This window comes from Dacryopinax primogenitus, assembly GCF_000292625.1.
Source record: "Dacryopinax primogenitus strain DJM-731 SS1 chromosome Unknown DACRYscaffold_11, whole genome shotgun sequence".
In the NCBI taxonomy this organism is placed as follows: domain Eukaryota; kingdom Fungi; phylum Basidiomycota; class Dacrymycetes; order Dacrymycetales; family Dacrymycetaceae; genus Dacryopinax; species Dacryopinax primogenitus.
In genome coordinates, this window is record NW_024467208.1 from 962,201 (window position 1) to 986,228 (window position 24,028).

At 53.0% G+C, this 24,028-nt stretch overlaps 11 protein-coding genes across 11 annotated transcripts; 4 read left to right on the top strand and 7 right to left on the bottom strand.

Annotated features, from left to right (window-relative positions):
- Nucleotides 1-65: 65 nt before the first annotated feature.
- Nucleotides 66-651, top strand: DACRYDRAFT_108497 (uncharacterized protein; the record flags this gene model as incomplete). Its single annotated transcript, XM_040768663.1, has 2 exons — nt 66-486; nt 533-651. 2 exons carry the CDS (start codon nt 66-68, stop codon nt 649-651), a joined length of 540 nt encoding a protein of 179 aa, XP_040628064.1.
- A 932-nt stretch (nt 652-1,583) lies between these two features.
- On the bottom strand, nt 1,584-5,375 carry DACRYDRAFT_80647 (P-loop containing nucleoside triphosphate hydrolase protein; the record flags this gene model as incomplete). The annotated part of the gene is made up of 7 exons (XM_040776458.1): nt 1,584-1,751; nt 1,799-2,446; nt 2,496-2,848; nt 2,907-4,129; nt 4,180-4,773; nt 4,828-5,256; nt 5,302-5,375. Coding segments are annotated over 5 exons (2,494 nt in total), but the record flags the coding sequence as incomplete, so codon positions are not given.
- A 360-nt stretch (nt 5,376-5,735) lies between these two features.
- Nucleotides 5,736-6,178, bottom strand: DACRYDRAFT_108500 (uncharacterized protein; the record flags this gene model as incomplete). The annotated part of the gene is made up of 2 exons (XM_040768664.1): nt 5,736-6,002; nt 6,083-6,178. The coding sequence occupies 2 exons, from the start codon at nt 6,176-6,178 to the stop codon at nt 5,736-5,738; spliced, it is 363 nt and encodes a 120-aa protein (XP_040628066.1).
- Nucleotides 6,179-7,066: 888 nt separating this feature from the next.
- Nucleotides 7,067-7,640, bottom strand: DACRYDRAFT_22930 (uncharacterized protein). The gene is made up of 2 exons (XM_040773020.1): nt 7,583-7,640; nt 7,067-7,533 (listed from the first exon to the last, which is right to left on the bottom strand). Exons 1-2 carry the CDS (start codon nt 7,583-7,585, stop codon nt 7,282-7,284), a joined length of 255 nt encoding a protein of 84 aa, XP_040628067.1. The 5' UTR covers nt 7,586-7,640; the 3' UTR covers nt 7,067-7,281.
- Nucleotides 7,641-9,314: 1,674 nt separating this feature from the next.
- DACRYDRAFT_22931 (uncharacterized protein) lies at nt 9,315-10,798 on the bottom strand. Its single transcript, XM_040773021.1, has 4 exons — nt 10,686-10,798; nt 10,486-10,630; nt 9,385-10,434; nt 9,315-9,334 (listed from the first exon to the last, which is right to left on the bottom strand). Exons 1-3 carry the CDS (start codon nt 10,788-10,790, stop codon nt 9,782-9,784), a joined length of 903 nt encoding a protein of 300 aa, XP_040628068.1. The 5' UTR covers nt 10,791-10,798; the 3' UTR covers nt 9,315-9,334; nt 9,385-9,781.
- A 345-nt stretch (nt 10,799-11,143) lies between these two features.
- DACRYDRAFT_22932 (uncharacterized protein) lies at nt 11,144-12,369 on the bottom strand. The gene has a single exon (XM_040773022.1). The coding sequence runs from the start codon at nt 12,135-12,137 to the stop codon at nt 11,592-11,594; it is 546 nt and encodes a 181-aa protein (XP_040628069.1). The 5' UTR covers nt 12,138-12,369; the 3' UTR covers nt 11,144-11,591.
- A 499-nt stretch (nt 12,370-12,868) lies between these two features.
- On the top strand, nt 12,869-14,184 carry DACRYDRAFT_116970 (phospholipase C/P1 nuclease; the record flags this gene model as incomplete). Its single annotated transcript, XM_040770292.1, has 3 exons — nt 12,869-13,340; nt 13,397-13,426; nt 13,473-14,184. The coding sequence occupies 3 exons, from the start codon at nt 12,869-12,871 to the stop codon at nt 14,066-14,068; spliced, it is 1,098 nt and encodes a 365-aa protein (XP_040628070.1). The 3' UTR covers nt 14,069-14,184.
- A 73-nt stretch (nt 14,185-14,257) lies between these two features.
- Nucleotides 14,258-15,353, bottom strand: DACRYDRAFT_22933 (uncharacterized protein). Its single transcript, XM_040773023.1, has 4 exons — nt 15,266-15,353; nt 15,164-15,215; nt 14,757-15,111; nt 14,258-14,686 (listed from the first exon to the last, which is right to left on the bottom strand). The coding sequence occupies exons 1-4, from the start codon at nt 15,332-15,334 to the stop codon at nt 14,401-14,403; spliced, it is 762 nt and encodes a 253-aa protein (XP_040628071.1). The 5' UTR covers nt 15,335-15,353; the 3' UTR covers nt 14,258-14,400.
- A 1,871-nt stretch (nt 15,354-17,224) lies between these two features.
- DACRYDRAFT_100640 (uncharacterized protein) lies at nt 17,225-18,473 on the top strand (the record flags this gene model as incomplete). The annotated part of the gene is made up of 2 exons (XM_040767476.1): nt 17,225-17,587; nt 17,649-18,473. Exons 1-2 carry the CDS (start codon nt 17,315-17,317, stop codon nt 18,471-18,473), a joined length of 1,098 nt encoding a protein of 365 aa, XP_040628072.1. The 5' UTR covers nt 17,225-17,314.
- A 95-nt stretch (nt 18,474-18,568) lies between these two features.
- On the bottom strand, nt 18,569-19,516 carry DACRYDRAFT_108508 (uncharacterized protein; the record flags this gene model as incomplete). The annotated part of the gene is made up of 1 exon (XM_040768665.1): nt 18,569-19,516. One exon carries the CDS (start codon nt 19,514-19,516, stop codon nt 18,569-18,571), a length of 948 nt encoding a protein of 315 aa, XP_040628073.1.
- Nucleotides 19,517-21,323: 1,807 nt separating this feature from the next.
- Nucleotides 21,324-23,018, top strand: DACRYDRAFT_108509 (3-dehydroquinate synthase; the record flags this gene model as incomplete). Its single annotated transcript, XM_040768666.1, has 6 exons — nt 21,324-21,564; nt 21,614-21,736; nt 21,785-21,824; nt 21,872-22,449; nt 22,499-22,664; nt 22,712-23,018. 6 exons carry the CDS (start codon nt 21,324-21,326, stop codon nt 23,016-23,018), a joined length of 1,455 nt encoding a protein of 484 aa, XP_040628074.1.
- Nucleotides 23,019-24,028: the final 1,010 nt, after the last annotated feature.

Here is a 24,028-nt window from a genome sequence, read left to right on the forward strand (position 1 = left end):
TGTCATAAAGGCTTAGTCATGTCTCTTGACCAAGCAATGAGCTGGTGCCCTGACACTCACCTCCCATGGTCAATGAAGAAAGGATCACTCATCCTCCTGATCCTGATCAAGGCCCTGTGCTCCCCACCATTCATTCAATGCACAGCCCTGCTGGAGAACACCTGCCTGCTCCGCATGAGGAGGAATGTGCTGCAAGGCTGGTGTGTTCCATCCTTGAGGTCAAGCCCCAGCAATGGATGCTCCCACCATTTGCTCTTGCAGGCTGGGACACCAGGGATGAATGGTGCAGCAATATCATTCAAGCCCTCAGCACCATCACCCACTATGTTGTGACCCCTGATGAGGTGCAGAACTATGGGCACTGGCAGTACACAGGATACTGCAGTCTCTGCATCATTGGGGTGATCCTTTTGGCCTTGGAGAGTATGCAGCAGATCACCAAGGTGTTGGTGATGCACAATCCTGTGTTCTGGGGGATGTTCTTGAGTTAGTTGTTCACCCCAAAACTTTCCTTATGCTGATATTCTTCCAGTGGTGCTCATTGTGGCAAAGAAAGAAGGCATCTCCATCACCAATATCATCCTCAGCATGGTTGCTGAGCTTGCCACCAAGGGAATCAAGATGAAGGCAGATGTGGGTGCAAGTGAGTAAATCATTCATGGTAGGCAGGGCAATGCCCCAGTAAGCAATACTCCTAGGACTGTCTTTGTAGATACCAATTGTAAGCAATATTGGTGTATAAGTACAACTAGTATAGTTGTCAGGGCACACAATACCAGACATGAGGCTGCCATCAATACAACTGGAAAGGGTCAATAGAGGATGTGTAAAGGGTTGAGAGAGCAAGACCACCAGGCCAAGATATTGCAAGACCAGGCTGGCAGATATTGTCAAGTAATGGTGGTGTTGACAGAGGTCAAGAGAAGTATTGAGAGGAGCACTAGGATATCAAGAGCACAAGCTGACAGTATCATCTGGTTCACTCAAGTAGATAAGTTTGATGAGATGCTGATGCCTAGTTTGAGTATTGTGGAGGATCCTAAGAGATCAGATCTAACCATGAAATGACGAAAGGGGATGAGACTATCTATGATAGGCACAGAAGTAATCTAAAGAAGGTGGCTGAGAACTGTACAGCAGGGATTACCTTAGGGCAGGGTCCTAGGGACTTAGAGGATTTCGACTCAGCCATCGATATGACATTAGATGGTCGAGATGTTTCTCTTGGTCCTTCGATCTGTATCATGGGTTCAAGATGATCACGATATTTCGAAATTAGGTGATCCCTGACAATAGTACTAGTACTAGTACTAGTCCCGCAAATGTCTAAGTCCCTGAACCTTGCAGGTTCCCCTCCCACGTTGTCTCAGGCAGCATGGAATTACATAGGTAGCGCAGTACCTAGTCCATCTGTGCACATTGCCCTATCCATCCTTACCTAGGTTGTCTGGGCTACCTGGGTGGCACACCGCAAAGGACCCTTCAACACGCAGTGACTGTAGTCCACCAGCGCGTGCTATGTATAACTTACTTCGCTCTTCTGCTTAGTCTCTCTCTTCCCACTCGCTCACCTCCTCCAAACGACCGTCAAAGATGCCTCTTCGAATTGGCTATGTTCCCGAACATTTCCTCACACCGCTCATGCAGTTTCACAACTTCGATCAGGACAAGACGTTCACCCTCGTCTGCTGCCCAAGTGGCACAGGTCAGCTGATTAAAGCACTCAAAGAGGACCAGATTGACATTGCCATGTGCGCTAACTTCCTCCCATCCGCCGCTCATGTTGATCGGGGAATAGCGCACTCACCGACCCCCTTCTTGCCGGTTTGGCGAAAGGCGAGACGTGCTACAAGCTGTGCGGGTCGTACGTCTCCAGCTCCCTCAATTGGGCTGTGATCACCGGCTCTCAAGCGCCGTACAACAGCATCTCGGATCTCAAGGGTACTCCCGTCGGCATCTCTCGCGTCGGCAGTGGAAGTCAGACGATGGCGTGTGTCATGGCTCTGCAGCAAGGCTGGTTCGAACCGGACGGGAAGATCACACCTCTAGAGTTCAAGGTTAACGACGACTTCAAGGGTTTGAGGGATAGCGTCAACGACGGGAGTACGAGCTGCTTCATGTGGGAGTGGTTTACCACCAAGCCGTACCGCGATTCTGGAGAGGTGAAGTTCATCGGGAGCGTTCCCACCCCTTGGCCGAGCTGGATGATCGCCTCCTCCACCAATCCCGAGCGGGCACCGGCGACGCAAGTGGTGGAGTTCCTCAAGGGCTTGAGCGGGTTCGTGAGAACGTTTGATAGCCCGGAGGGGAGGGAGAAGGCGGATGCGGAGTATATTGTTAAGAGTCACGGATATCCTGAAGAGGATGTGAGGGCGTGGCTCGAGACGGTCAAGTATGTTGATGAGTGCGGGACGATCAAGGGGGAGGTTCTGGCCAATACTCTCGAGTGCGTGATAGAGCTCTTTGCTTGTTTCAATCAACTGATCAGGTCATAGGGTGCTGGAGCAGACTGGCTTTATTCAGAAACCTACAGGCGGGTTCAAGGTTGAGGACTTCGTCAACCAAGAGGTTGCGACGCTCGTGTAAGATATTGAGGATGACATACAATGCAAGGGTAATACAAGAGAATGTTAGATAAGGTGATGCAGGACATGCAAGAAACACAGGACCAGGGTCAAATGGTATTGCCGTTGGTGCCGTTTGCGTGATTGTTCTTACGGATGGCACCCTTTTGGCCATTCGCATGGGTCACAGGTTCGTCTTTCTTACTGTTGAAGAGGGGGGTGTCCACAAGCCAGGAAGAGTGGATGACTGACACTCCGCGAGCGTATACGGCTGTCGTGACCAACTAGAAAACACAGTTGAGATCAAGACCAGGCGAGGTATTTTGCAAATAAGGCACGCACCAGCTCATCAAATATGATCGCTGCGGGCTTCCGGTCAACCAGGCTGGAGCTGGGGTGTATCTTGAGCACCTGTTGCATCCCAATTTGGCGATACGTCCCATCAGCTGCCTTCAACGCGCTCTTCCTGAAGAGGCCATCCAGCAGACACTTCAGCACCGGCTCAAGATCATCACCACACGAAACCTTCCAATCGATCCCTTCCCGCTCACAGTTATTTCGCAGCTGCGTGCGAATCGTCAGCGCTTCGTTTAGGGCTTTCTCGTTCAGGAAATGGGTGAAGCACCACTGTCGGACAGCGCGTCGATTGCCTGCGTAAGTGGACGGTCCGTTCGTCTTGACATTGGCAGTTCGAGCGTCCGCATTGATGTTGGTGCCTGTGCTCGTGTTGGCAGAAACGACGTCCTCATATGAGCGGAAGACGTTCAGCAATGTCAAATGGTCACCATCCCGATGTCGGAATTTCTTCCTTGCATCCGCAGCGACTTCCCTCGTATCACCCGTGTCCACAAACAACTTCGCAGTGCACGTGAGGAGGGAGACAATATCGAGTATCTCTGAAGTACACGCCCGTGCCTTGGATGAGATCACGACGAGGGATAAAGACGGCTCGAGGGGGAAAGAGGACATCTTTCTCCCGAGCGGTGTGAGATGCCCTTGCGCGTTCAGTGCTTGAAGCGCATACAGCGTCATCAGACTCGCGCGGATGGCGTCGTCCAGCGGCCGATCGATATAATCAAACGTAAGCGGATCTTCACCCAAGACTTTGAGATCCAATATCGCAGCATTGAGGTCACATCGCTGTATCTCCGGAATTGGCGCTTCTGGCAGAGCCTCATACGTGTCGGCGGTATATAGCCTAAAGCATGTTCCTGCTCCGAGACGGCCTGCACGACCCGCTCTCTGCCGAGCACTTGACTTGGATATCGGCTTAATGAGGAGCTCATCAAGTCCACTACCACCATGTCCGGTGTGGTATGACCGCTCTTTGCACAGGCCGGTATCAACCACGTACCGGATCCCGGGGATGGTAATAGACGTCTCGGCGATGTTCGTCGCAAATACGACTTTGCGGAACCCTTCAGGTGCAGGATCGAATATCTTCCGCTGCTGCTCTGGTGGGAGAGCACCATATAGAGGCAGCGACAGCACTTTCGCGAGATTTGGCGGCAGCTGGGTGATCATATCACGTGTAGTTTTCATCATGGACTCGATATCGTCTTGTCCTACAGGGCGTTAGAACCTATCATGAATACCAGAAGACGGGCCAACGCACCTGGAAGGAACATGAGGATGTCTCCTGGCGGCTCGTTCGTAAGTATCTGCAAGAATACCCTCTTGCAACCAAAGATGAAGTCCTCCACCGGTTCTTCGGCATGCATAATCGCGACCGGATGCTGCCTTCCTGAGACATACAAAATAGGACATCCGCCAAAGAACTTGCTGAACCGCTCCGCGTCCATGGTCGCGCTCATGATGACCACTTTGAGCTGATCGAGCTTCTTCCCGTCCTTACTCCGTCTCTCGCCTGCCTTCCGCTCTTGCTGTATGCGCTTCAAACTGCCGAGAAGCATATCGGTCCGCAGCGTCCGCTCATGCGCTTCGTCAATGATGACGATGCTGTACTTCTCGAGGTAAGGGTCGAGCAACAGCTCGCGGACGAGCATGCCGTCTGTGCAGAACTTGATTTTCGTGAACCGCGACGTGCGTTCCTGGAATCGAACACTGTATCCCACTTGTTCCCCAAGGGATGTGCCTTGTTCAACTGATACCCGGGCGGCGATGGTGACAGCGGCGACTCGACGAGGCTGAGTGATAGCGATCATGCCGTCTTTTGCTAACCCTTCGTCGAACAGATACTGGGGTAACTCTGCATACCATGAATTAGTGGTACTGCAACAACATGATCAATTGCAGGACCCACGAGTCGTTTTCCCGCTCCCCGTCTCGCCGAGAACAACCACGGTATCGTTCTCGCGAACCGCGTTAACGATCGCCCCCTTTCCATCATATATCGGCAGCTGCATCCTGTGCGACCTGATATCCTCCTCCTTGCTCCTCTTCAATTCATCCTTCCCTCCATTCGGAAGAGCAGCTCCGTTCATCTTTCGCTCCTTCTTCGGTGATTGCGAGTTAGGCTGACTACTAAGCTCATCCTCCTCGTCCGACTGCATGTATGCGGTTCTCGAACGCCGTTGCCCCAGATTGGGAGATGCATGCTGTGTCTTATTGTTGATCGACCCATTGGGTGAACGAGATTTGTTCTGACGACTTCCTTGTGTTTCTGAACCTGAAGCTCTGCTAGGAGTCCGATTCAGTGGCGTCGTTGGACCGTTGATGACACCGTTCGCCGCTGGTAACATGTCAGTGATGAGCCATACAGGAAGGAGGAACGTACTGATGATCTTTGGGGTGTAGGTCATCTTTTGCGTGGAATGCTTGTCCCATGCCACAGGCTGATGTTCAGGCATCATAGGCCTTAGGTCGCCGCTGACTTACAGTAAGTATTCAGCAAAGGGACAAAATTTCGATTCTGGAGCGGCAAGGGTACTAAGCTTACGTCAACCAGATGAGGTAAGACCAGCACGTAAGGCAGAATGAATCAAAATTGGTAATTTCTATCCATACACTACTTTACATTAATGCTGGCATCCATGCAAGTGCGGGTAAATGTGTAAAAATGTCCGGCTCAATCGTACTGGGTATCACAATTGAGGAATCGACGAATAACCCTAAGACCCAAGAAAGAAAAGAAAAGAAAAGTGTCGCGCTGGAGTGGGCGTGGCGCGCATGCCGATGACTGGGCGCCAGTTGGGCTCTGACTGTGCCGTTTTATGCGAGGTCTGGGTTGCAGACGCGCAGGCTTCTGGGCTTGGGTCGCCGCGGTGCGACAGTAGGACGTGTTGGGCACGTAGAAGGCATGGGTGTGGGTGCGACCATCGTCAGCTGCGAGAGCTTGCGTGCGAGCTCATCGGCATCGGCTTGGCCAAAGCATGCGGGGTGCTTGGCATCGGAGTAGGGGTAAGGGGGAGGGGCGTCACTCGGCAGTTTGTAGAACGACGGGCACCGGCTGAGGTAGGGAGGAGGAGGAGTGTTAGACTAGAAAGGATATTGTCAGCGCTGATTTATGAAAATATCGGAAAGGTATCTCACCATTGTGTGCGAGGGTTAGAGAGCACGGAGGTATGAGGGCTCAGGCGGTAGAGGACGACCTTGGAGGTGTCGAGAGTGCGGTGGACGTGGGGAGTACGTTCGCTGCTGGTGAGGATGAGCATCTTGAGCGGCTTGTTAAATAACTTGGGCATGCTCCGCTCCGCCGCACAGTCAGCGGAGCATCTGCGGGAGTCACGGCGCCGACGAAGAGTGACAACGACGTCGACGCAGGCTCTCGGCGAGGTAAAGTGCTCATGGGGAACGGAAACTCGGACACGCTCAGGAACCTGCCGAGAGGGGTCGACCGCTGGCGGACGGGTCCGGATGAAGGAACTACGCGCCTTCTAAAGAGCGGGCCGACCTAGAGAAGGGTCCTGCGGAGGACTTGTATGATAACTGATGCATATGAAGTCAGCCATGAACTGCTGTTATTGCAAAATTGATTTGTAATACAACAATTCGCTGTTCACACGGCATGAGGTCATTGCCTTTACCGGACGAGTCAGAAACGCGTGTACGGACAAGGTAGTCGAGTCAGCAGCACCAGTCATCCCGTCATGTGCGTTGACCGCTGCCATCCCATTGGAGCTCCCCAGGGAATGCGCACTCAGCATATCCTGCACGCATGTGGCCAAACCTCACCGAAGGGAGCGCTTCCCCGTTGGATGAGCCCGGACCCGAAAGGAGGTATACCGGAGGTGCGGAATTCCGAAGGGAGAGATGTCGGACGCCGGGAGAAGGGGTCTTCTCGGGGGGAGAGGATGGGGCCTGGAACAAAGGCGAGTCTACGGCGCCGAAGTGGAAGAGCGCGGGAAAGGTGGGCTGCCGCCGGATATGGTAAGAGCGAAGTGAGAACCTTTGCTCCCGAAGTGGCACTGCGGTGGCACTGCGGCTTCGCGTCCTCATTAGGCAGGTCTTCCCATTCACTGAAATAGGCGCGGGGGCCGCCCACCAATGAGATAACTCTGATGACTCCCGCGATGGCGGATTAACTGATATGATAGCGGTAACGTGGGAATCCCATTATAGTGAACTAGCAGTCTAAAAGAAAACAACGACAAATTGCCACAGCATTGAGAAAAAGACCACACCGCCACTTCATCCATCACTCATCCTCGACCGCTGCCTGCTGGGTCCACTAGCCATCCAACGAAGGAGTAGACCGACAACGAGCAGGCCAACAAGGATGCGCTCTTTATGAATCCCTCGACGAGGATTGCGCCGATCATGAGTTTCCGGCCGCACCGGGGAAGTCCTGCCTAACATCCTCCTCCGGTCCGTCTGATCCAGGAAAATCCTGGGTGTAGCGCTTGCGCTCGCGATATGGGCCCGATGTGGCCCAGTGCTTGAACCTCTCAAAAAGGGTTTTGCGAGGAGGGGGTTGGTATTGCGGAGGGACGCGTCCCGGTGCTGCGACTGGTGCTGCGACTGGTGTTGAAGACGTTGGCGTGAGCTGCGAGGAAGAGGCGGGAGTAGACTGCGGTTCGTCAGCGGAAGGGTTCCCAGATGGTGGGCGGGGCACGCACCATTATAAGAGCAGAGCGCTGGGCTGTGAAAGATCTGAAGACTAATGTTGATGAGCTCAGAAGAGTGAACGATATTCGTGAGCGACGCGTGCTTACTTCCCATGACCTGGCCCGGTCTGGTTTATATACAAACGCGAAAGGCGAGTCACTCGTACTCTACCGATATTTTCTCCACCTTTTTTGCGGCGGCGCTCCGCTCTCCTCCGACAAAGGACAACATACCGAAATATTCTGCGCCTCTAAGCGCCCGAAACGATACGATAGCTCTTCGCGCAACATCACAGACGCCAAACAGTGTCCGCGGACGTAATGACGTTTCGGAGCCCACTCAGAGTGGACATAGGGAAACCGGACGGGGAATGTCGGGGGAAGAAACGGCGATCGGTGGCTTAGTAAGCACAGTAAGCAAATCTGGTCCCGTTATCCCCGGTCGGTCCCGGGAGTAGACCTCCGCAGCTTCGTCTTCCCACCGTATGTGAAGCCGTCATATCTTGATGCTGAGTACACGTTCTAGGCCACTTCAAGGCATGGAACTGTGGAAAACATGACTGAATTCTGTGATGACATAGAGGAACTACCCTTACAATTCATTCCGCATTACATGATGCGGTCATAAGTGTACTGTCCATCGGGCTAGGGGTCCAATGACGTCGTGCTTTGAATACACTTTCGGGGAGAAAATGCAACTCACCAACCTGTTTGAATCAGTCATTCTCAGGCAAAGGCCGTGCACGCTTGGGCAGAGGTCTAGACCGGCCATTAGTACCAATATGGTATCGTGATATACAAGGTATGAAGTCAACTCGGTATAAAAGTCCATGAGACTACGCAACCTCCCACAGTCGAGTTCGCGTTCTCTTTTGGACATTGCCGCACACGAGCAAGTCTTCTACGGCAGCACCCTTGCATCTCAACGCCATTCCCTGCGGTCAAGACAAGCACCATGGTACGTCTTCCCCATAACCGATTGCGATCTTCAGCTGACAAAGCAGCAGTCAACCACACCGCCTCCTCCCTACGTCTCGCCTTATCTCTGCCCGTACAAGAGCGAGGCATGCTCTTCCTACTTCCCCGATGTTGCCCCGCTGCCTTACGAAGAGATCGCTCAATCTCCGGCCGACCGTCTTCGCTTACTGACGAAGCTGAGAAAGCTCACCTCCACCACATCTCGGAGTTCTCGAACACCCAAGTGGGTTGTACGAAACCCGGACTAGGGGATATTCTTCCCCAAAAATTTTAGGCTTGACCTTCATCCCCTTTTGTATTGTTAGTGAACTTGCATTTCATGACTGTGATCGAGTCATGTGTACTGTAGGAAGTTCGGTGGACAATCAATCTGTCGGATCACGTGATCGAGCACACTCGTCATTGAATCAGCTTTCTCTCCGGACGAAAGCAGTGTCCCGGTCATCACCTGGTGGAGGTTGGAGTAGGAGTTTCCGTGATCAGCCTCCCCAAGAGAAGTGCAGCAAATTGACACCGGACTCGGTGAGAACACCCGTAGAAGTGGCAGTGAAGGGGCAACTCGGAGCAGAGCGGAGGACCGTTGAGGCCTCGGCTGTTGAGACCCTCGCTTCCGTCCCTTGTTCTTCTTGAAACCATGCAATCGAAGGATGGTGAAATGAATATAAAAGTTACGCTGTTCGATGGATAGGTGCACGTAGACTGTAGTTCTTGACCCCCTCGTTGATTCCCCCACCTAAATCCCTTCAGCCCCCTCATTTATCCAACTTTTTGACGTACCCCATCATGGTCATTATCCTCCTTTTTTCCGGAGATAATGAGGCTAATATTCTGAGCAGTCCACCGCCAGCAATACCTACTTCTCTGATCCCTCCCCAAAAGGGTCGACCGCCTCCCTTTCACAGACGAGCTCGCATTCGGGCACTTCAGGATCAGCACTTTCCATCCTCCAGAAGGTTATGCACTGGGCGACGACACCCCCTCCGCGACCGCAACGCGTGTACACTCAGGAATTCCCTGGACAAGCACCTCAGAGACACAGAGAGATATTCCCAGGTCAAACGGAGGAGAACGCGGAGCAGGAGTTCCCTGGTCAGGCGTAGGTTCCGCCCTTTTCTTCCCAGTGGTTTGACACGACGCAATGAATTTCTCGTTTCCCCTGTATATTTATCCCTTAGATGCTCTAGAACGTGTACAAAGAGGTTACATGATACCATAATTCAATACATGTCTGTCTCACAATCTTTTCGCTATCGTGTCCATGAGCACCCTTGCTTCCTTCTTCGCCTTCTCGAGTGCGTCCTGCATCGCGATCTGGCCCTGCTGGAACGTTTCCCACGCAAGGGTCGCTTCCTGGCGTACGTCCACTCGCAGATTCCGGCCTTCAGCATTACACCACTCCGAGAGCTCACGAATGGGCCAGATATGGGAGCGCGTCAGCTCCCAGACTGGTTCTGCTCGCGAGATGAACGCCATCGTGTCACTCAACCTGGCTGAAAGCTGAGGCAAGGGAAGCTCGACCTCTCGGAGAGACCGCACAGCTTCTAATGTCTCGTGTCGCGTCGAGGATGATGACTTGATCGACACGTCGTCGGATTCGGCACCCGGCTCCTCCACGTCATAATCGCTGAGCGGATCAGGTGAGGGAAGGGTAGGCTCTTCGACGACATCAGATTTGCGCGTCGAAGTTTTCTGCTTAGATGCAGAGGTTGAAGAACCCCGTGGTTGATCTGTCCGCCGCTTCTTAGGCGATCGGGGCGAAGGTTCACCTTGAGTGCGAGCCGGAGTATTGGTGCGAAGGAGATTTGGGAGAAGACGAGGATAGTCCTTGTACGGTATACGGGGAGCTGGAGAAGTCGGTCTCTGTCTCTTCGAGGGCGTGGATGTGTCTAAGGGGTAGCATTAGTAGACATACACAAGAGTTCGGCTGCAGCACGCACTACCACGACGAGGCTCGACCGTTTGACTGCTGTTGTACAAACATCCGCCACTCGCGCGACATGTATAGCATGCGAATCCCTCCTCGTGTATACAATAGGTTCGCTTCTTCCTGCATGCTTGACAGCTTCGGCTGTGAGGTTCGATCTTTAGACCACCGTCAGGCGATGGCTGAGCAGATGATAAGGAGACAACAACGTACCAACAAAGCCAATCCATTCGACAGGTTGGCACGAACTGTCGATACGCCATCCAAATCATCTGCAGATACGGTGCGCCCATTTGGCACGATAATTACATTGTACATGGTGTGTGCCTTGGAGAGGTAGTTCATGGGCCGGAGGAAGGAATGGTCACTGGGCAGCGCGCGCTCTGAGCGTCAAAGCAGTGTTGAATTTGAAGCACCGATTGCTTCCGGTAACGCCGATTCTGCTTTTACGTACAACACATAATGAATGTATCGTCCTGATTTCTATTATTATATCAGTAACTTCATTTCAGCGCTCTCATCTCATTCATAGTGTCACTCATTCATGAGTGCAGACTGACGATTCTTGCGCAATGCTGTATTCGGCAGGGACCGAAGAATGGGATCCAATACCATGTCCGACATTCATCTGGTAAACTTACTCCGAATAGAAGCACCTCAGCAGTGGTGTGGGGCGGGCAGTGAATGAGGGTAGGTCGGGATCGGCGGGTCCCTCTTCTCGCAGGGTTGAAACTCCCATATCTCATAGCCTCTCCGCGGTGAAACGGAGGCAATTGTGCATCGGCGGATTGTTTGATTGTTGCTAAGCACGCCGCCAGCATGTCGACTACCCCCTCCGACATTTCCACCTTCGCGGGCTTTCTTCCTGCATAGCTTGGTAGCGAATGTAGGAGGGTGGAATCGCAGTATTGGGGACAAGCCGGTCCCATCTCTGTAAGAGAAGAAGCCTACAGACAAGTGGATGGAAGATCAATCACCGCATCTGACAGTCAGCGTAGATCCGCTCAGAAGTCATGGAGATTGCCTCAGTCATGAATCCCGAAGTTGTTACGGTACTGCCGGTGTACCACAGCGCGTGACCAACTGCCCACGCCGTTACCTGAGAGACACCCAGCATCTTCATCCAGTTCTCCATCCTACCCAAAGTACGCAACGTGTTCCCTTGAGGACACCTTCCCCCGCTCTCCAAATCGTCCAGCCTCCCTGGTCTCCATCCAGCTCCAGCCAGAGCGTGAGAAACTCCCGCATAACCTCGGAGTCACGGAGTTCCGACATGACCAGTGCAACAGGTCGCCTCTTGGGGCGTTCTGACATGGAAGATGTAGGGCGGCAGAGATACGAAAGGGTCGTCAGGAACGGTTTCAGAAGTGAGGGGTTGTACAGGCAGTCGACGGCGAGTACGATATCGGGTGGATCTGACAGTGGAAAATATCGGGTTTTCCGTTCTTCGTTTAGCCCTGCAAGGAAAACCCAGTCTAACTCCTCTACTGTCACAACCTGGGTGATGTTGTTTGATCCGCCATTCTTCTGCAGGAGGGGGAGTGATGCCGGAATGTCCGTGGCAGTATATTTGCGCACGATTGGGGAGAGCAGAACGGAGAGTAGGCCGATACCGCTCCCGAGCTCCAGGACATGCGCGGTCTGGAGCAGAGCGGAGCTGAGCATAGCAATCTGAGGCGGTGAAGGAGGAAAGTAGTATTCTTGCAAGAGTATTTCCGCTAAATGGATGCTGAATTCCTGTCACATCCTATAGTTGGTTTTTTGGTTTTGGTTCGCACCTCGCCCGCCATAACACACTTCCTTCACATATAATATTGGCTCATGCCTTCTCAAATGTAAGCACCGTGCTAACCAGTGTCGCCCCTCCGGCTCTTGAGCCCGGACAGGTCCTGCGCTAGGGTAACCACGATGTGTTTCTCTTCTTCGGAATTCATTCTTCTGCCGGACCGCCTCCTCTTTCCTCTCCCCTTGCTCTTTGAGAATCCGATCTCTTGCTGCGGATATAGTGTCGGTGCATTGATAGGTGGGTGGATGTCAATCGAGACCGTGATTTCGCCCTTCTTCGGATCCACAAAGCCCAGCCCAGTTTCGCGTTCAGTACCAGAAGATGAAAGCAGACTGTAGAGCAGAAAGATCTCTTCGTCGGCGTCTGTCACTCGTTCCGATCCGAGTGGTAAGTTGAACAACTCCTCGAGAGGGGTTGCCATTGTGCTCGCGCCAGGCGCCCTCAGGCAGGCGACACAGAGAGAACGACGCCGAACCTTGGACGCACGTTCATACGGAATTTATCTGCACCGCCACCCACGGATGTCATCGTACCTCCTATTATGGGCGTTGTAAGGGCTCCTGTGTTCCCCTTTGGTTGGACGCACTCAGCATCTTGTTCTCCAACCACCATGCGCATATACGCGTCTTCTTTGATCTCCTCCCTTCTGTGCGCTCTCCAGGTCACTCGCGTTCTCGCCTGGGGAGTGGCCGGTCACCAAATCGTCGCGACCATCGCACAGATCCACCTTCTCCCTTCGGTACAGGAACAACTCTGCGATATCCTTCCCTACAACGCCCGGTGCCATCTTGCCCCCTACGCTGCTTGGGCAGACAGCATCAAGCGCAAGCCGGAATGGCGTTGGACAAGCTCCCTCCACTACGTGAATGGCATCGGCGATCACCCCGCGGAACACTGTGTCTTTGGCGACCAAGGTTGGACCAGCGAGAAGAACCTTCTATCAGCGCTGGTGAACGTTACGTACGAGACCAAGAACTATGGCGCTGAGAGGCAAGATACAGCCGTGAGGTTCTTGACGCACTACCTGGGCGACCTGCACATGCCTATGCACCTGTCTGGTCGGGATCGTGGTGGCAATGGGGGTACGTGCTGGCTGCATGCGCTTCTATGCACCCCATGCTCATGGTGGACTTTGTAGATCATGTAAAGTTTGAAGGGCGTTCGACAAGTAAGCACTTCGTCTCTTACGTGACCTCCCATTAACGCATTCACAGACCTTCACACCGTCTGGGATACCCTCCTCATCACCCAGTCTATCCGTACTCTCTCAAATTATACCCGCCCGCTCCCCAGCACGCGCATAGAATCTGCGCTGCGCGGTTCGATCTTCGATCCCTATGTGCGCTGGATCGTCTGGGAAGGTATTCGCGGCTGGTGGGCGGATGAATACCTCGCGTGGCCGACCTGCCCAGCCGACGGCGACCTCGACCCTTCCCTCCTCATCCCGCACAATCTGGACGAGAACAGTCCAGATTTCCCCGTACATTCCTTGGCAAACCAAGCTATCTTCAATGTTGGTCCGAAGACGCCGATCGACCCCGTCGACCTACCTATCTGCCCGCTTGCTTGGGCGACCACCCTCCACCCGCTAAACTGCCAATACGTCTGGCCGCCACACTACGATACTCATGGCAAACCGCCTGAGCTCGATACACCCAAGTACCTTGGTCCGATCAGGGATCAGCACGTCGTCGAACATGTGCTCGCCATGGCCGGTGTCAGGCTTGCGGCGGTGCTGAACACTTTGCTTGGTGGCGAAGACGAGAAGCGTGCCCTTGGGCACGGCCTAGATGCCCTTGCATGGGAGTGACGGGTTGGCGAGGGAAGAAAGTTTGTAGAAGATATCGGGGCCTTTGTAGGCTAATACCTCGGTTGTACGAAATGGCGATACCCACTTTGTGTATTCCTGGGCTTATCGTTAATGACGCACGTGATTTCCTCTCTCATCCTTGGTCCATTGATAGACGCCCATTCAGGCCAAGATGAATGGAGTGATGGATATGAAATGTATTGGGAGGATGTTAGAAACCAGTCTATGTGTGAGTATGCTAGGTGAAATGATGGTACACGCACACCATTGAACCCCATAGTAGAAAAATCTACACCGCCATCTCTTCCATTTCCTTGCTCGAGCGCCGTCCCTTAGCCCTGCTTCACGCTCCCCTCTTTCTTCTCTTTCGCAGGCACCCACCACCAACTAAACGTGACCAACAGCCTCACTGCCGCCCCCACCGCAAACGTATTCGCCGCACCGATTGTCCCGTCCAGTGCACGCCCCACCAGGCCACCAATGAAGAGCATGAGGATGGCAAGCGCTTTGTGGTCCCTGGGCTTGATGGGTGCGTGGGGGGAGAAGAGCTTGGGGTCGCCTACGAACTGGACCCAGATGGTGGTCAGGACTACTGTGGTGGCGAACTGCGATCCCAGCCTAATAGCAAACGTAGGGTATCAGGCGATGCTCTAGCCCCACGAGGAAGAAAGAGGAATGTGAGACCTACCGAGTACCGAGATGCGCCTGCAAGCCCATGCTCGCGCTCGCAAAGCCCAGCGCTGCGAACCCTAGTGGACTAGTCCAAGTCGGCTCCCCCCTCGGGCCCGCAAAGCTCACTTGGCCACTCTTGAACGCTGTCAGGCACGCTGCGAGTGTCATAGCTGCTTGGATGAAGGTGCTGCAGATGAGCCAGAGTCGGCGGCGGGATCCGAGCTTGTCCCCTATACGGCCTATAAAGGCTCCGAGCAGGAAGGAGAGGAGGGAACAGAGGGCTTGCTGATCGGGTACTTGGAAACCGATTTCTCGCGGGTAGGGACCGGTGAACAGCCGCCCGATGGCGAGGGAGAGCTGGACGGTGTTACCTGGGTTGTTTGAGTTAGGTGTTATGGATTTTGGGAGCGGGGAAGAGCGTACCGGTTTGGAATGCACACCAGATATAGCACGCGGAGAATGTTAAGCTGTCGATCTGCTTTATGCTTTAGCGTCCTATTACAATATGTGGAGATAGAGACTCACATAACCCGTCATAAAGCAAAATATGCTCAGCGGCACAGTGGAATAGTCCGCATCGACTTCTGCATCCATGTGCTCGTAGAACCGCTGTCGGAGGGGGAGCTTGGGGCAGTGTGAGGCAGGCAGGGGGAGGGGAGTGTTGGATACTGCGGTGGAGGAGGAGGAAGCTGGTTCGACGGGCTGCAGGGCGGGAGTAGGAGCGGACATGGTAACAATAATTGATGTGAATACGGTCACCAATATGTGATTAGGAGAAATTGCAATGGCAATGTTACGATGCGACAATGCGACAATGCGACAATGCGAAGTGAGGATAAGAGAGTAATTAAGGACAATTCTTGCAATCGTGCGCCCTCCCGGAACAAGAATGACTTGGAGAACCCTTGCCGCTGATCACCGAAAGAAGCGCCAAGGGAACGGGTAAGCACAGGATCATATCGGCAAAGATCGGGTGGCTTCGAGAGTAGTTGATAATTGGTGGGGATGTTATAAACTGACAAAAAGTGAGTCAGAGAGTTCAACGACAATACATCTTGATACACATACTGAGATTGCATACTACTATTACAGAAGAATATTGATGTACAACGAAAAGTGGAGAACGACACACATCTTACAAGAGGGTATAACGGCCTAATGATACACCATCGAACAATAATTGGACTGAACCAGCAGCTCAACCGTTAGTGTCCGCATTCCTCCGTCCATAATACTATCATCAGCCTCTCCGGTTGCTCCTTGATCCATCCATATATTAGTCACAAACGTGAAAATCACTTGCCCAGCCTTTGACTCCCGGCCAGGGTGTCCTCCACTGGTTGCCGTCGACTACAAATCCATCGCCTTTCCTATGCCTCTCCGTTTGTTCTTGATGGTCGCGCTCTTTCTTTCTGTGCTTCTTCTTCTCTGACTCAGGGGATGGCTCGGGGGTGTGGTAGGCATACTCCGAGCGGAGGAAGACTGGTGGGGGGTGGGAATTGCGACATAAGCGCGGGTCATAGAGAAAGGAAAGGAGCAGGGACGGACCGACATATCGGCTTATAAGTGTGTAAGCTCCTGAGGCACAGCGGTGCTTGTGAAGAGTAGAGCAGGTCAAAGACCCATGTATTCCATGCACGAGGTAATATACGTCCCAACTGAGGAGCGGTGAGTCATAAGAATAGGCGCTTGCACTGGGGGGAAGGAGTAGTGAGGTGAGAATGCGGCGATTTCCTATCCGGTCTGCAGCGGATCGGTGTTTGCAACGTCAGCAGGTCCTGCGGGTCATGTAGCACTGCACAGACAAGAAATGGGAGCGCTGCAAGGCAGGCGACGATGACACTGATGAGAGGATGAGCTGAGCAGACGTCAGTGTGCGCATGGTGGACGCATGCATGCTATTCAGCTGCGGCCACCGCTTAGCGCCGGGATTGAGGCGATACAGCATTTCCGAGTTCAGATAATTGCTCCGTGACTGCTCCCAACGAATCGCAGAAATATAGGGGAAAAATAAAGATCTACATGTTGGTTCGTGCGAGATGGAAGTTCAATGCAAAGAAGCGCAAGAATCAGAGGGAAACGGACGCGCGCTTATTCCGACGCTTCTTCACAACCGCCGTTATCGCTTCCCTTCCTGGGGGTTATATCTTCCTCAAGAAAACGTTCTACATCCTCCTCGTACTATCCAGAACAATCCTGCGGACAATTCAGGAAAATACGGACAATTTATAATAAAATAACGATCAACAATTTCGCCATGGCATGCTTCGACGTCGATCCTCGACTTGCCTTCTGTCGAATCTCTCCCGCAAAAGGTGGCAACATTCCGTCCTCTGCGCCTACCAGCTCTGAATTCTTCCCGAACATCACAGGACGTCCAAATCTATAAAGAGGACAAGTTGGATGGCGATCACCGGCTGCGGAACGACTGACAAAGGACAACGTGCACTTGACACGCGAAGTGCACGATGTCGGCTTAATTTGGGCTGTCATTGTCGACCTTGCATGTTTCGTAGCTGATTCGACTACTTATTAAGACGCATCCAACTTTCGTTTACCAATATAAGCGCAACGATGACGAGTACCATGACCACCACCTGCACTTCGACCGCGATGCTAGACCGTCCTACTCTGCATACCCCAGTCGGCGGGTACTCCTCCTTCTCCGGCGATGGTCGTGAAGAGCGTCTTGTCTCGGCCCTGCTTGCTCATAAAGATGAATTACAGGGCAAGCCGCAAGCGGTGTTGGAGGCGATCGACCGGTTCGCAGAGGGAGAATATTTGATGAACGTCGGGGCGCATAAGGGGCAGGTAGTGGAGGAGATCATCAAAGAGAAGGGGGCGAAGGTGCGCTCTTTTTCTCAAGAAATTGTACGGCTGTGGAGCTGACCGGAAAATGGGTGCACAGCTGATCCTCGAGCTGGGAACTTACGTAGGATATTCAGCCATCAAGTTCGCTCGGCATCTTCTCTCCCTCCATCCGAACGGAGTTCTCCCTCCCTCCTGGCCGTCCTCCCCTCCTCTCTCTAGCGACGCCAGACAATTCGTTGGCTACATTTGCCTGGAAAAGTCTGCCTCCTATGCCCATGTCGCCAACACGCTGCTCGGCCTCGCCGGCCTGGGCGACATAACGAAGATCCTCATTGGTCCCTCCACACGCTCCATCCTCAAACTACATGCGCTCCTGCCTGCCCTCGCCCCGGGAACACAGTTCGATCTCGTGTTCTTGGATCATCATAAGCCGCACTATACAATGGACCTAAAAGCGCTCGAGGAGGGGGGTTGGGTAGGAAAGGGCACGACGGTAGTGGCGGATAACGTTATCAAACCAGGGAACCCGAGGTATTTGGCGTATGTGAGAGGGAAGACCCCTGTACGTATCGACAAAGAAGAAGAGGAAGACGGAGAAGAAGAAGGGGAGGAGGAAGCAGAAGCAGCACAGACGAAAGTGCACGTAGGGCAGGGTGGAGAGGAAGCAGGAGAGGGAGTTGGAGAGAAGGCGGATGAGCAGGCCACAGAGCTTGTCGTTCAAGATGTGGAACTCGTGGGACAAGATGACACAGGAGATGTATTGGAGGAACTGGAAGAGGTGGACGAAGAGACCGGAACCGTCATCGCTGGGGTGAAGCGCCTGAGGTACGAAAGCATGCTCGTAATGAGCTGGGATCCGTACACTGGCGAGGACGATGGTGTTGAGGTTAGCACGTGTGTGGGCTTACAGGAGGAGATGTAGGTGTGTGTTATGTATTGAACGTGTAGCTAACGATGAGCATCACGCGTTGTCACGGTGAAAGAAATCATGTGCTTTGTGACATGCCCTCTTATTGTTTAGCACTCAAACATCGTCCCTGTACTAACATTAAACCTGTTCCACCTCTTATGTCGTCTCATGACCAAAAACCTGGCTAAGTACCACGGCCATTGCACATGGTACAGAGCAAAGAACGGCCAAGGATCATCCGGATCCCAGGTCGCATCCGTGTAGGGGAGCTGGCTTTTCGCCTCCTCGTCAGTAACAATATAATCGAAGGTTGGATGCAGGCCAATCCGGGTCAGGATGGGAAACAAGTAGGGTAAGAATACAGTGAACCACATATGCCCGTGCCAGGAGAGTGGACTTGTGTCTGGCTGTGTGTGCACCATAGGTTGTTGGTAGTCCGACCTTTCTTGATCGCAGCTCGGCAAGACAGAAAGATAGGCGTCTACAAGAGCTGTGTCTTGTGCGAGCAGCGATACGGCAGTATGAACACGTGGGTTGCATTCGATGGGGTAGAGACTGTCATCTTCCTTCCTGTGGATGAAGTCCATCGAGAGGTGCCCAGTGAATGGAGCTTCGGGGCGCTCCTTGGAGTACGCAGCAAGAAAATCGGTAGTCCATTCTTCTGCTTTCTTGCTGATGTTTTCTTCGGCGGCCAGATAGCGCATAACCATGTTGCTTGATGGACAACAGACGAACGCCCGGAGCTGGTTCTCGACAACGAGAGCGTGAGTACAGTATTCGGCTCCGCGGATGAACTCCTGTAGAAGAAATGGCTCGTGTTCGCTTATCGGAATAGGCAAGTTGTTGAGCTTCTTGCGGGTAAGGGTGCAGGAATGGTCGCCTTGTATGGGATAAAACGTCCAATCGGTGCGACCGATGTCGTCCAGTGCCACGCTCGCCTTGAGAATTAGAGGACGCGACACCGGATGAGAGGAAATGATAGCGATCGCTTGATCCACTGATGTGACTGTGTACGATTGAGGGTAAGGCATACCCAGAGATACGAGCAACTTCATAAACGTGCCCTGTGTTTGTGAGATTAGAATGGAAGGTGTGATAACATCGCAAAGGACGTGCCTTGCCGTGTAGTTCCTTAGTGACTGAGAGGCTGGGTACGATTACTCGTGTTTTCCCTCCACTGAGTTTCGTTATTAGTTGCGCTGCCTTCGCGTCTGCGAGTGCTGTCTCCGCTCTTGAACAAGGCACGAACAGATCGATACCTTCGCAAAGAGCGACCTGAACAAGACTAGAGATGTATCCAGCCTGTGTGGACTGTGCAGTTCCTGAGATGTAGGCCGCTTTGGTATCCAGAAACCGAGGCACGGTATAGAAGCGCGACACGTAACGTGAAAATCGAGTGCTCGTCAAGTGACCATCTCTAAACAGGCGTTACCTCAAGAACGGGTGAGCAAAGGCACATACACACCTTCCCTCTTCAGAAACAATCACCTTACAGCCTGCCCTGCCAAAAGCGCGAACCATCGCGAGTCCCTTAGCCATGTGCGCCCCATTGATGAGAACAACAGGTGGACGCGAGTTGGGCGTTTTCACACAGCGCCTTGGAACGAATATGGCATAGAACGCGCATATCCCGAATGAGATAGGGCACATTAGTACAGATAAAGAGATCAAGATAACAGTTGTCAGTACATGTTGCAAGTATGTCGGTCTCGTTAGGAGCAGCACCATCGCAATGTTCGACAAGCGAGTAGTCATTGAGAGGAAACTCTCCACCCGTCACGGCCGCAGAAGTATATAAGAAAATCAAGACATGCCAGCTCATGAGTTTTCGTAGCTGAAGATGCAGTCACCAGACGGACTTCCTTCTCCGTCGATCCAGGGAGGATATTGATGTTGCTTGATCGATATGATGATCGTCTGAGAAGAAGCGCCAAGGGTATGTGTAACCGCGAGGCGTGTTCTGTTCGCGACCACGACCACAACGCCTTCGCAAAGCCTCGTCTGACCGTCCCATGGCATGGATCCACCTTTCCGTATTGCTGATTATCCCTGTGAATATGCTTGGGTTTGGTGTTGAGATCGCGCACATTGTTAAAGAATCTCGATCCTTACTGCCTCTGCTACTGTTTCTTGAGGGAAGGATACTCGAGTTGGTGTCTCTTCTCACCCCCTACATCGAAGGATTGCTTTCTTGAAATTCTGTCTTGAGTGGCGGCGTAAATAGAGGACCTTTCTTTTGAACGTTTTCAGAAGACTTCTTCCGTTTCCAAACGCTAGCTTTCGTTCGCCTCATCTTGACCGCTCTGTATGCGGGGCCTGCTATGCGTTCTCCACTCTCTGTCCCAGCTGGACATGCTTGCAACTTGCTTCCTACTGTTCTGCGAAAACATATATACTGGGACATCTGATCGAGAGAAAGGAAGAGGTCCTCGGCTGGTGCACTTCTCTAAGGCATTGTTCTCAGGCATCTAGCCTTCTAGGATTATCTGTCCAAGGCCCATTCTGAACATTCCTTATCCTGCATGGTGTCTTCATCGCTTCCACTTTCTTGTGGACGAGCGTTTCTGCTCTATGCTTCGAACCACTCTGCTCTGACAAGGTGCTCAACAGCGCGACGTGTCCTTGATGCCCTCCCTCTCTTCCCAAATCTATTACTTTCATGAGGAAGACGGATCAATCAAGCAGATCATAATGGAACTCTCGCGCGCTACTCTTGAAGCACCGTGGCCTACGCGACAAACCTCCATAAAGAGCCCCGTCAGCACGCTTGACCCTCCCCACAGCGGTCCCAAAATAACGCTCCAAAGCTCCGTGCACCGCTCCCATTCCTGTCATACCATTGCTTCCTCGGCTCGGCACAACATGTCCTCTGCACTTTACAGCGGTGGGGCCCCATCCTCGGATATGAGTGCGACGGTTCAGGTCGTTCCGCAAGGGTTCGAAGTCAGCGGAACAGAGGACCTGCATTACGCGTTCAAGTTCGCTTCTGGAGTGTTCGACCTCTCCCAGAGCGTGCTGCATGATTGCTACGAGAAGTGGGGCCGCGTTCTGGCTGTGATGGACGCTAATGTAGAGGGTCTCTATGGTGCTCAAGTTAGAGCTTGTACGTCCAGGTCGATCGAGATGGAAGTTAGGCTGATGTGAATTTACAGACTTCGAGCATCACAAGATTTCCTGTATGATCCACGTCATGCCGGGTGGAGAGATGCACAAGACAATGACCACGATGCTCTCTCTGGTAGACGCGTTCGACAAATTCGGGTTAATTCGAAAGGGTGAGTGGATACATCCTTTCCCGATATCCTTGTTGAAGTCTGTCGCAGAGCCTGTTCTTGTGATCGGAGGCGGTCTCGTTACGGATGTGTACGTATTGTTGGTGTGGCCGAAAGATGCAGTTGACACAAGAGCAGGACCGGGTACGCTTGTGCGAGCTACCGCCGCTCCTCCAACTTCATTCGCGTTCCCACAACCCTCATCGGTCTGATCGACGCAGCTGTCTCCATCAAAGTGGGAATCAATCACGGCAAGCTCAAGAACCGACTCGGGGCCTACCACGCTCCCATGTTGACCGTACTGGACTTTAACTTCCTCCGCACGCTTGCAGAGAACCAGATCAGGAATGGGTTTGCAGAGCTCATCAAGATCTCCTCTGTTATGGACACGCAGCTGTGGGCGGATATGGTCAAGTATGGACCACAACTCGTCGCAACTGCTTTTGGCCGTCGCTCGGCTCCGATGGGTCAGACGATCGACGGTGGTTGGGAAGGAACCAAGAATGGCTGTTCTCATGTGATTAGTCCTAGCGAGGTATCACTTGGAGAACTCGCCGAGATCGCCGATTCGATCTGCTATCGCGGTATCAAGATTATGCTCGAACTCGAGACTCCAAACCTACACGAGATCATGCTCGACCGAGTTATCGCTTTCGGCCACACATGGAGCCCGACCTTGGAGCTTACCCCCGTTGTCCCCTTAAGGCATGGTCACGGTCAGCCCAGTTCTTTGCTGTTTGTGAAACATCATTGAGGGAATGAAAGCGATCATGATCGATATGGCTTTCTCAGCCACTCTTGCGTGGAAGCGAGGCTACATCACTGCCGAGGAGAGGGAGGAGTTGCATAAATTAGCTCATGATGTCGGACTGTCGCTTGATCATGAAGTGTTCAACGAGAACCTGCTTGAAGCTGGCACTGCTGCTATCTTGTTTGTTTCTTCATCCTTCATTGATTCGGCGCTGACTCTTGAAGCAGAAAGACACGTGATGGTAAACAACGTTTCGCCGTCCCAAGGCCCATCGGGTCCTGCTTCTTCATCAACGACGCGACCACTTCGGAGCTCGCGTCCGCCCTGGCGACTCACAAGGAGATTGTAGGAGCATCGTTCCCTGATTTGGCAGCTACCTCCGGGGTTGGCAAAGACGCATACGTCGACTCCCAGGATCTTGGCATGGAGCCCAGCTTGCTTCTCGCGCCGGCTTCGATGAAGGTCTTGGATACGTACAGGGGAGAGAACGGCACCCTGGTCGACGGCAACGTTGTTCTCCAGTGCGGTTGCTGAATGACGGACACTTTCCCCGGAAATGCCGCCGCCCATCGCTGCGAGTCTATAGAGGTACAAACTGTGGTGGTGGGCGACTGCATAAGGGCGCGCGGCTGGTTTTATCTTTCCAGAAAGCATCGAATGAAGATGCCCACATTAGACAATTCACTCTTTGGATGTTATGAGACCCATCAATGTCCCAAGAGGGGAGCGCCCATGTCTTGGTGTTCCGGAAATGGATGCCGCCTGGTGAGACTGGGGGGCACGTGCAATGATTTCATTCAATCAAACACTCCGTCGTTGCCGGTGCTCGGCGGGGTCAAATGACTGTTGACAACCGACACGCCACTCCACCCCATGCTGGGATACTTATAGTAAGCGCATCAGAGGTGACAAGGTCCCCCGAGCTCATAAAGAACTCACCACATTCACTATCGTTGAATTCGAACATAATGGCTGTATGTCCCCTTGCCTTGTGTGGAATTGAAGACTGATGCGAGCTGGCGCACAGGTTGTTGACATTACCCTCGTGAACACCCATTGCGGGAACGACGATTGCAAGTGCGGCGATGCTTGCAGCTGCGCGGTACGTCAACTCCCCCACTCCCATACACGTCTCTCATCCCGCATAGGCCGGCCAGTGCAAATGCGGCAAGAAATGAACGCTATGTCGAGTCTGCAAGTGGTGCAGAAGGAGAAGTTGTGAAGAGTGGATCTGGTTTGATGGGTTGTATGCCTGAAATTGAATGAATTGTCATCTGTGTACCACCTCCGTACCTGCGCCTATTCGAGTAAGATGCACCAGCCTAGGCGAGTGTGACGCACCAACTCGTGCTCATAAACACTCATACATCCCTCAAATCAACCACTATCGCCTCCTCCCGCCGCCGCCGCCGCCTCTTCTCCTCTCCTCCCTCCTTTCCTCCTTCGCCCACCTCGCCCTCGCGCGTGGGTCGATAACCTCGTACTCCGCCTCCGCCCTCCTTGTCTCCTCGTTCCCTTTTTCAAAACCGCAGGGCATGCCCCAG

Excerpts from the sequence above, each read along its gene's own strand:
- DACRYDRAFT_22931 (XM_040773021.1), bottom strand. The coding sequence starts at position 10,790 with ATGTACAATGTAATTATCGTGCCAAATGGGCGCACCGTATCTGCAGAT. Across the intron at positions 10,631-10,685 it reads CGAATGGATTGGCTTTGTTG|ATCGAACCTCACAGCCGAAG; the intron begins GTACGTTGTTGT and ends GGTGGTCTAAAG. Across the intron at positions 10,435-10,485 it reads GGTCGAGCCTCGTCGTGGTA|ACACATCCACGCCCTCGAAG; the intron begins GTGCGTGCTGCA and ends GCTACCCCTTAG.
- DACRYDRAFT_22932 (XM_040773022.1), bottom strand. The coding sequence starts at position 12,137 with ATGCTCAGCTCCGCTCTGCTCCAGACCGCGCATGTCCTGGAGCTCGGG.
- DACRYDRAFT_22933 (XM_040773023.1), bottom strand. The coding sequence starts at position 15,334 with ATGGATGCAGAAGTCGATGCGGACTATTCCACTGTGCCGCTGAGCATA. Across the intron at positions 15,216-15,265 it reads TTTGCTTTATGACGGGTTAT|ATCGACAGCTTAACATTCTC; the intron begins GTGAGTCTCTAT and ends AGCATAAAGCAG. Across the intron at positions 15,112-15,163 it reads CTGGTGTGCATTCCAAACCG|GTAACACCGTCCAGCTCTCC; the intron begins GTACGCTCTTCC and ends CAAACAACCCAG.